A 10,391-nucleotide genomic window follows, 5' to 3' on the forward strand; every position below is an offset into this window, starting at 1 on the left:
CAGGAAATGCCTAATAGTGACCTGCTGTGACCTGCTGTGCCCTGCAGAGTACAGGCTAGACCAGAGATGGTGCTGACATAGCAAGAGCCCTGTGGTTTGCTGCTGGGCAGATGAGGGCAGAGCCCCGCTCATAGAACTGCAGGCCCATGTCGTGGGTTATCCTCTGTTCAGGTTCTTGGGATGCTGGCCTTCAAGTCATAGAGATAGATCAGCTTCTGCCTCCTACATGCTGGGATTAAAGACATTTACCACCATACCTGGCCAGTCCATAACTATAATCTCTCGGTGGCTTCTGTTTCTTCTCTCCAGTTTCTGATGTTAAAGTGCAACTCCTTCCCTCACACAAACGGACGGACATCACAGTGTTCAAGCCCTTCCTGGATCTCGACACTCAGCCTGTCCTCTTCATTCCTGATGTGCATTTTACCAACCTGCAGCGGGGCAGTCATGTAGGTAACCAGCCTCCGGGGAGAGGCTGCTAAGCTTGGCAAAAAAAGAAGCTCCATGCCATTTTTCATAGAATGAGACCACGGTGGCACTTAACCCATTACTGAGTTCTCTGAAACGTTCAGTCACAGTGATGCCATACACAATACCGAGTCTGTCACCTGGCTTCCCCTTATATTCTTCCATGTTGTAGCTCATGCAAAAGTGTTGAGAATAGCATCACAACTAGGGTTTGAACCTGTCGTCTGTAAGTTCAGCTTGGGTGACACCTGTGTCTGAAGGCCCTCTTCTTGTAGTCACCATTGCTGTATGTCATCAACATGTGCCCTGCAGCCATGGCTTAGCAACTCAGACTAAATTTTACTATTATCATTAGTATGATGGTTGTTTTAGTTTTTCAAGACAGGGTTTCTCTGTATACCCATGGCTGCCCTGGAACTCGCTACGTAGACCAGATTAAACTCGAACTCAGAGATCTGCCTCCTTTGCCTCCCAACTGCTGGGATCAAAGGCGTTTGCCATCACCTCCTGGCTAATTCATGCTAAACTTAAAAACTAGCTGCACCCTGCTTTGTGGTACAGGAGTTTCAAGAGAATGTGGCTTTTCTTTTTATACCCAGGTCAGGTAAATATCACAAAGGAGACCCTGTCATGCGCTCACTGGACAGGTTTGTAAGGACTAATGAGTTTTCAGAGATGTTGCCAACCTGTGGTTCTAGTGAGCAGCCTCAGGGCGAGCTGGAGTCTGAAGGGGCCTGTAGCAGTGAATACCTGAGACTTGTTGATCTCTGCCGTCTCCTGTTGGCTCTTTCACTCTGACATTCTGTTGCAGAAACAGCCACACATAATTAGTCCTAAAACAGAGGATGAGCGAGAGGGGCATCTTTTTTTTTTTTCCTTTGGTTTTTCCAGACAGGGTTTCTCTGTGTAGCCCTGGCTGTCCCGGAACTCACTCTGTAGACCAGGCTGGCCTCCAACTCAGAAATCCACCTGCCTCTGCCTCCCAAGTGCTGGGACTAAAGGCGTGCGCCACCTCCGCCTGGCTAGCGGGGCGTCTTCTTACTAGATGCTGTCATCTGGCCTCCTGCAGGTTTAGCCCACATTCACAGAGACCAGCCTGGTTCAACAAAGTTGAAGAAAACTAGAAATCTGGGCATTGAAAGATATGGCTGAGCCGGGCAGTGGTGGCACACACCTTTAAATCCCAGCACTTGGGAGGCAGAGGCAGGCGGATTTCTGAGTTCGAGGCCAGCCTGGTCTACAGAGTGAGTTCCAGGACAGGCATGGCTAGAGAGAAACCCTGTCTCAAAAAACCAAAAAAAAAAAAAGAGAGAGAGAGACAGAGACAGAGACAGAGAGACAGAGAGAGAGAGAGAGAAAGATATGGCTGTAGGATTGTGTCTCTTAGAAAGAAGGTTTTGGAGTTAGACTGGTCACATGCAAAATGATCTCTGTTTTAGGACTAATTATGTTCTGAGATATTTGAACATGTTTGGAAAACAATCTGAATGTGTGTTTGTTCCTAGGTTCTTTCCCTGCCCTCTGAAGAACTGGAAGGTGAAGGGTAAGGTCCCCCTTTGTCTCACTCCAGTAAACTCACTTGGCTTTGAAATAATCTCAAACTTACAGACCCATTGAGATACAATAAGAACGTGCTTTCCTCCTAGCTGTTTAAGCATATGTTTCTCAGCCAGGGGTAGGGCCACCTGCCATCCTAGTGCTTTTGAAACTGAGGAAGGAGGATGTGAGTTTGAGGCTATCCAGGGCTGCACAGTGAGTTCCAGGCTAGCATGTTATAGTAGGACCCTCTTTCCAATAGAAGAATAAACAGCCAACCGAGAGCCCACCATTGCTGAGTATCAGGTACCTGTCTCCTATAAACAAGGACCTGGCCTGGATCCCACAGTATGGAAGGGAGCTCTGTTGACTCGTTTGCAGACTCTGTTCAGGTCTCACTGGCTGCACAGTAACACCATTCCCAGTCTGAAGCAACCTGGTTTTACTTAACCTTCAGGGCGTCTTCAGTTGAGGCCTTGCCATGTACTCCAGCTGTGCGGATTGGCCACACTGCCCCCTGACATCTCCTCCACTTGGCATCCAGCTCAGTTCATCTCACTCCTGTGCCCACAGTGACCACATGACTGAGCCTCCCTGCTTAGATTTCTCCCCTCTTGTTTTGAGTGCTGTGGAGACTGCACTGTACCCTGTGAATGTCTCACTCACCTCCAGACTTCCCGTTTCCTCAGTATTTATATAGGACAGGACTCCATTTCTTACATTAAGTTGAGCCCATCACTGCTGGTCACCAGAAGTCACTGATGGCCTCTGTTACCTTGGAGCTATTTTCCCTTGGAGCAGCCCCAGGTCTTTGTCTCTGGTTCCCCCTAAGAGAGGTAGTTTGTAGCATCCAGGATGGAATCCCAGATGTCTCTCTGAGGTCTTAGCACTCCTCTCTGTAAATAACCTGCCTACTCCTTTGGGCTGTGTACCCAGAAGTCCCCTGCAGTTAACTACAGCAGACCCCACCTGGCTCATCCTTCACTGTGGCTTTGGGGCTGGATTTTGAAGAACAGGAGAGTCTGCCTTGGTAATTACATTTTTCCCTTACACAAAAGTACATCGAGTTGGAACGCCCAACTGTCAGCCCATCCTTTGCCCTCTCTCCCTTCATCTCAGTGTTTTGGCTTTGGCCTTTTAAGACAGGGCCGTACACTGGCCCAGGCTGCCTAAGGCTCACTGTGTAGCCAAGCCTGGACTCCACCTCATGAGCTCTCTGCCTCGGGCTTCTGAGTACTGGGATTGCAGCCCCATGCCTGGCTTTTTGGTTCTGTTTTTGCTCTCCTCCCTCTCTGACTCCCTCAGCACACATTCATTGCTGGCTGTAGTTTATCCCACTCCTCGACCTGTGCCACTGGTTCAGACATGTTTCAGACATGGCTCCTGCAGACACCTTCACCAAGTGCCTGTTGGGAGCATGAAGCTGAGATACACTGGTGCTTTCCAGCCTGTTCTGAATAAGCATTGCTGCCCTTATTTCTGGTTACCTCTTCCTTCGCTCTTGCCTCACAGGCTCTCCCCAGTATACATGCCTTTGCTAGCAGAGGCTCAGACCTGTACATCTTCCTCTCGCACTCCTTGTTCACTGTCCCCTGGTGTTCTGTGGACACCACAGTATGTTAAGGCTTTAGAAGCCACACTGTGGTTGTCACTCAAGCCCTGGAATACGCTGTCCTACCTGTGGGCTTGGAATTCACTGCAGCATACATAGACCACATACTTTGGGCACAGCCGTCCACCTGACAAAAGTTGCAGAAATTCCCTCTGACATGACATAAAACCCATGATTCCTTAGAGCCAGACAAAGGAGGCCGCCTAGGCTGTCTTCTGTCCAAGCCTTTGTGTTCTCCTACTGGGTGCTGAGTTAGTGGGAAGAGGTCCAGCAGTGGGCACCATCCTGCATGTCATTTGGGTGGCCTAGGCCTGCCACTCATGAGCCCTGCCCTGGTTGTCGTCGGGCTTGGCCCACATAGAGAATGAAGGGAGTCAGAGTCTAGAGTGTAGCTGTTGCTCTAAAGAACTCCTGCCTGTACAGTCAGTCAGACTGGAAACGCCTGACCTAACTCTGCCTCACCCACAGGTCTGTCTTGAAAAGGGGGCCATTCGGAACCGAAGATGACTTTGGAGTTCCTCCCCCTGCTAAGCTGTCTCGGACAGAAGAACCCAAGAGAGGTGTGTTGGCTGCTGTGCCAAGTGGGAGTGCTAAGTAGTGAGCTCATGGACGTGGCTTATCTGGCTTCACCCCTACATGTTCCCCTCAGGCCACCACCTCCTTGAGTATGAGGGGAGGCAGCGTTCGGGGAAGCTGCAGTTAGATCCTGGGGCTCACACTCGTGCTGTATGTTGCTATCCCTTATGGTACTGGTACCCGTAATCTGTTGTCATGTTTTGCTCATGTGAATTAACGGTTCTCTCCCTCCTCCCCAAACCACCCACAGTGCTCCTCTATGTCCGAAAGGAATCAGAAGAAGTCTTCGATGCCCTGATGCTCAAGACTCCATCTTTGAAGGGCTTGATGGAGGCAGTAAGTAGGAGACCCACCCTCTACAGAGCCTCATAGCATCCCACTGAAGCATTTTATTAGACCCTATTTCTCTGTCACACTGAAACCTTGGCCTCTTTCCCAGCCATGCTTTGTGAATACTTGTAGCACTGCCTGCATCTGACCTGCCTTGGGCATCCTCGCTTGACTGCAGGTCTGTCTTGTCCCTTGTGACTGGCCTGGAGTTGGCAGGTGAATCGCTCTGAAATGTATACTCTGCCACATTCAGTGAATTTGTAATAGCCCAGTGGGGGTGGGGAGGGGGGAATTTAACTTTTATCTTCCTGAGTAAAAAGAAAATTCATGTAGCAAACCACTTAGAAGTTGACAGTAGTAAAACCTTAAAGATGTCATCCATAAAATAGTGGCTCAGTTGGATTTGATAGCAACATCTGTAGTTTCTAAAACTCAGGAAGCCAGGGCAGAAACTGAGAATTAGAGACAAGGCTGTCTCAAAACAAAAACTCCAGTTCCCAGCTTCCTCCTTGTCTCTGCCAACAGTGCCAGACCTCATCCAGAGCTCATCTGAGCAGAGGTAGAGGTGTGACCTGTGATGACCTCCAGCCCTGGGAGCTGGCAGAGACTGCACTCAGCCGAGCTCCTGTCCCTGTGGAGGTGTCAGTAGGAGGAACACAGGAGGGAGGTGCATTCAGACTTCCCCTCTGACTTGTCTGGGCCAGATTTCTATTATCAGTGATATGTCCTGACATTTTCCAACCGTAAACCCTTACAGATCATGGACATGTTAATCTCAAAGTGAAGCATAGTTGAATTGGACTAGAAGTGTCCCTCTGCTTTGACAACTTTGACACTTTGACAACTGTGGTGTGCTGAAGCCTCTTGACAAATATTTTAAAAACAAACCAACAAAAACCAAGGTCTCACTGTGTAGTCCAGGCTGGTCTAGAACTTTCTATATAGCCCATTCTGCCCTCAGACTCCCTATTGCTGGGGTTTCAGGCAACCACACTCAGCTTTTTCCTGGTGCCATTGTAGGCCCTGGAACCACCAGAGTAATGACACAGTGCCATGGAGTAGGTTACCCAGCTGGGAAAACAGAAGGGAGCAGAATAAGCAGGAAACTCATAGGTAAGGTTTCAGATACAGGAAGTGAGTGAAGGAGCATAAATCAATTGAGGTGACAGTGGGTCCTGGTACCCCTCAGGGGGACCCTTCCTGTGTAGATTGGCCTCAGCTCAGTGATCTTCCAGCATTAGCCTCCCGAGTGCTAGGATTACAGGCAGGCCCATAATGCCGGCTTTTGCATTCCTTAAAGATGACACAAACTTTCAGTTCATACCTGCATGTCGTTTCCATAACTCTCAAGGATGAATGCGTTTCTCAGATCAGCACCGTGAACTGCACAGTGCAGGCCTGGTGTACACTGGGATTTGAGTGAGCAAAGCTGAGCCAGCATTGGCTCCTGGGTAGAGCAGGTGAGACAGAAGAAATCAAGGAGTTTGCACAGGAAACTAGATCCACCCTGTGAACACATGCCTCTGTCACCAAGCTAAGCCTTGCCGTATCCGCCTCTTACGGGGTCCTAGCTATGGTTGGTTCTTTCAGTTGACTTATTCACGCACACACACACACTGGAGATATGGCTGAGTGCTTAAGAACACTGGCTGTTCTTCCAGAGGACCTGAGTTCTGTTCCCAGCACCCCTATGATGGCACACAGCTGTCTGTAGGGATCCAGTGCCCTCTTCCGGCTTCTACAGGTACCAGCATCATGTGGTGTACAGGTACACCTGCAGGCAAAACACATACACATAAGTGTAAAATTAATGCACATACACAGGCATACACATAAGTAAAAAGAAATCTTAAAAAGAAAACAAGGTGAAAGGAAAGATGAGTGCGATCGTGGGTGTCTTTTGAAGCCTTGGCAACAGCATTCTTTCTCTCCTATTCTTTTAGATCTCAGACAAGTATGATGTCCCCCATGACAAGATTGGGAAAATATTTAAGAAGTGCAAAAAAGGGTGAGTACTGGCGGTGTCCTGTGTACCCTGAAGACAGTCATCCGCAGCACGGTTGCTTTCCGTGCCACTCGTCCAGAGGCCTCCAGGAAGGTGCAAGTGGTAAAGCCGGGAAAAAGTGGAAGAGCAGGTCAGAGTTACACTGTAGCCCAGGCTAACTCTGAACTCATGGCAGTCCTTCTGTTTCAGCCTCCCCAGTGCAGGGAATGTGGGTGTGAAACATCATGCCTCTCTTTCTTTCTTTTATTAAATTGCTTACTAATATTGATCTTCGTTTGGAGATCATATGTTTGCCCTTCCCAAGCCTGGCAGCATGAGGTTGCTGCACATTCCAGGGAGTATGACAAACCTGACTAAGGATGTCAGACCCTTCCATCCCCTTACCAGCCAGGTCGAGGCTAGCACATTCCGTGCCTCTCACCTAGTTTTTGAGATGGGTTTGAGTGTTCATAAATGAGGCGTCTGAGGGCTTATCTGTGATCACGTGGTTTGGTGATGCGGGGCTGACTCAAACCAGTTTTGTCTGATCCACAGCCTTTCTCTTTCTTCTTGAGCACTCTACCATAGGCTGTATTTTCAAGCTGTGGAAAATTACTTCTTGTCTAGGAATTAAAATTTTGCTTGCTTGTTTGTTTATGTGTATGCACGCGCCTGCATGTGTGTGTGTGTGTGTGTGTGTGTGTGTGTGTGTGTGTGTGTGTTTCCATACTACAGTGCACTTGTGGGGTCAGAGGACAACTTTCAGGAGCCAGTTCTCTCCCTCTACCATGTAGGTAGCAAGGATGGAACACAGGTCCATGCTTGGCTGCAAGCACCTTTACCTGCTGAGCCATTTTTCTGGCCCCAGAAAAATTACTATTTTTAGATCTGTTGGAATTTTCTAGATAAGTCTGATAGGAAGGGTTAAGCTTTAACTACTTTGTTTAAACTTGGAGGGTAGCTTCTCAGGAAGCTTACCATGGAGATGAGTCCAACTGAATCTCTGTAGTAGAGAACTACAGATAGTCTGCAGGTTTATATTTCCATATCGGGTACCACTTAGTAAGTGAACACTCTAGGCCAGAAGTAATCAAATGGGCAGTGCTTCCTGTCTGTCACCTGCTTCCACCACTGGGATCCTTTACCTGGCCACAGGCACCATGGGACTCTCTGTCTTTTGGATGAGGCAGCTGCTAGCAGGGGAGGGTGTGGGCAGTGTCCCCACAAGTCACAGCCAGTCAGTACCCGATGATGAGCAAATCTAAGCCTAGCTCCATAGCCAAGTAGGATGATGGGGACCCATGCCCTCTCTTTCTCCAGGATCCTGGTGAACATGGACGACAATATTGTGAAGCACTACTCCAATGAAGACACCTTCCAGCTGCAGATCGAAGAAGCTGGCGGGTCGTACAAGCTCACCCTGACGGAGATTTAAGGTGGGGGGCACTCAGCCCCCAGGCGTGGGAGTTTGGTGAAAGTGTTCCATATATCTTATAGTTGGCCAGCTGAGGAGCCCAGGCACCTACCCTGCAGAACCTTAAATATCAGGGAAGGAACCTTTCACGTAGGAAATGGCACTGTGTACTCCGTGCTGTGTTGATGTTTTCCTTGTGCTAGAAATCCATGTGTTGTTGTCGTTGCTGTTTGAATTTCTGATGTGCTTAGAAAGTGGAGCGTGAGAACTTTGTACCGGATCTAACAGGCCGTGGGAACCTTTGGGTTATCTGCTACACTACCTGTCAAAATCTGCCTGTGTCCATGAGAGCAGTGGGCTGCCGGCTAGCAAGAGATGGGAAGGCGGTAGCTTGTCTTTGAGGATTTTGTGTTCTCACCTGACCTCAGTCTAACTCTGACTGCCTTGAGGAGTGGGCCCAGCCCTCAGCAATAAAGGGCTGAGCTTTCTCCCTCCGCCTCTCCTCCTCCAGTGTTTACTAAATAGGGTGCATTACTGGAACCTTCCCTTGCAACTTCCTTGGACATACTGACTGCCTTTCTGATGAAGAACTTACATGAGTGACAGTGTGAAGTTAGTTCAGGTAAAGCTGTGTTGTATATAAGTGCAATATCTTTTTTGAAGGTCTGCCTGTAAATGTGTACATATATGTCTGATATAAATATATAATATATAAATACGGTGTCTGTGTACAGATAGTGAAGGCAAACAGGAAGATCTACCTTGAAAACCCTCTTAGAGAAGAGGTTAAGTTATTTTTGATAACATGGACCAAGCAGGTAGAACACTGTTTTCCCAAAACACAAGCAAGTGTTCCCTAGCATAGCAAAAAAGCCATCTCGTGTGGCAGAGCCATCTGCTCTTGTGAATGTTGTCACTGTGTGGGTTTCTACACCCTGAGTGGAACTGATGGAAGACTGGACTGCAGCTACGATATGAGGTGTGTTTGCGGGTCTCAGCCAGCTGTGCCCATGCAGAGACACAGCTGTCATCATGCGCCAGCGATGCAAACCAAAATGGGCCGATTCTACAAGTGCCGAGTTTCAGAGCTTCCAAGCGTCAGCTACCGTGTGTTTTAACTAGAAAGCATTCATGGATTTACATTACTGTGGCAGGGGAATGTTTTGTACACACTTAAATATTTAAAAACAAAACTTTACAATGTAATTTTATAATGAATCCTGTAACAGAAATACAATTGCGGGTTTCTTTAGGTTCAGGGAACTAGAATAGGTCATTGTATGAGTGGGATTGTTAACTGTATACTTAGGTGAAAATACTCTAATGAAAGTATGTGAACAAAATAGCTGGTTTTCTAAGACACGGGATACGGGTCATATAACAATATTTTCTATTTTGTGTTATGAAATCAGTTTTACTTGTCTTAATTGTATCATTGAACGTGTTTTAAACCAAAGGGATTGAATTTTATATGTCTGTCTCATAAGATGCCGGATCCTGTTATCCAGCGTAACTCCTTCACGCGTCCCTTTCCTTTGTCTTGACTAACCCAGAACTTATTATGTAGACCAGACAGCTTAGGATTCAAGAGTTCTGCAACCCAAGTGCAAGGATTGAAGGCACGCCCCGCCACTCCCAGCATCATTTGTAAAGCTCAGACTGACTTGGAATTCATAAACCTCCTGCCTCAGCCCCCCACCCCCAGCACTGGAATTGCATACATGTACCACCATGTGTAAAATATGCTTTTAATGAACATGATGCAGTTAATGAAGTCAACTGGCCTGGAAGAGTTCTGTAACTTCTAAGCATTTCCCAACTACGTCCTTAGGCCCACAGTGCAGCCTATGCCATCAGTGGCTTAGGTCCAGCCTGAGGAACCCTTCCTCCCGGCCCCCAGTCTGCCCCTGGTTCAACTCCCCACTCAACTCTGACCTACGCCTTGGAACCTGGTATTGCCCAAGAGGCAGCCTCCCTACCCAGCACCTGGTAGACATTCAAGAAACTTGATAGTAGTAACTTTTCCTACCTTTAGACAAGCAGAGGGTTTTATGGAGTTTCTCGCTCAGAAATGAGCCTGGGCAGGACTTGGACCACGTGGTAAAAACTGTCCAGTGAACAGCAATGGCTAAAGCAGAGATACCTGAGAGAGTGGTCTCCAGCAAGAGACCCCAGTGGGAGGGTGGGCATTGAGAGGAAGGCTGAGTGGGTCCCTGCACGTGGACAACCAGCTGTGCCTTGGAAGTGTTGACAGGGTGCACGGTGTCCTTTATTTCTATGGCTGCAAGTGCTCCAGGAAAGAACTGTGTGACTATCATCTCATGATGGTGGCATGTGCACCCCACCTGAGGTCACCAGCAGTGCAGACAGGCTTTGATCACTGACACCTGCCTCCTGGGGGTTAAACCCAGTGCTCAGAGGGGATCCCAGCTGTGCTCAGGTCTCCTCTGTCTTAAGCAGAGGACTCCTGA

General features: G+C 48.3%; 1 protein-coding gene across 2 annotated transcripts in view; it reads left to right on the forward strand.

Moving 5' to 3' along the window:
* Grhl1 (grainyhead like transcription factor 1) overlaps positions 1–9,694 on the forward strand; it is a 45,542-nt gene extending 35,848 nt beyond the window's left edge. For both annotated transcript variants that reach the window (XM_028777761.1, XM_028777762.1), the window contains 6 exons: positions 310–449; positions 1,974–2,011; positions 4,085–4,176; positions 4,443–4,528; positions 6,466–6,530; positions 7,827–9,694. In XM_028777761.1, coding sequence (XP_028633594.1) covers positions 310–449; positions 1,974–2,011; positions 4,085–4,176; positions 4,443–4,528; positions 6,466–6,530; positions 7,827–7,941 — 536 coding nt within the window. In that variant the 3' untranslated portion in view covers positions 7,942–9,694. The remainder of the gene's footprint in view (positions 1–309; positions 450–1,973; positions 2,012–4,084; positions 4,177–4,442; positions 4,529–6,465; positions 6,531–7,826) is intronic.
* The last annotated feature ends 697 nt before the right edge of the window (positions 9,695–10,391 follow it).

Source organism: Grammomys surdaster, unplaced genomic scaffold (assembly GCF_004785775.1).
Source record: "Grammomys surdaster isolate TR1022 unplaced genomic scaffold, NIH_TR_1.0 314, whole genome shotgun sequence".
NCBI lineage: Eukaryota > Metazoa > Chordata > Mammalia > Rodentia > Muridae > Grammomys > Grammomys surdaster.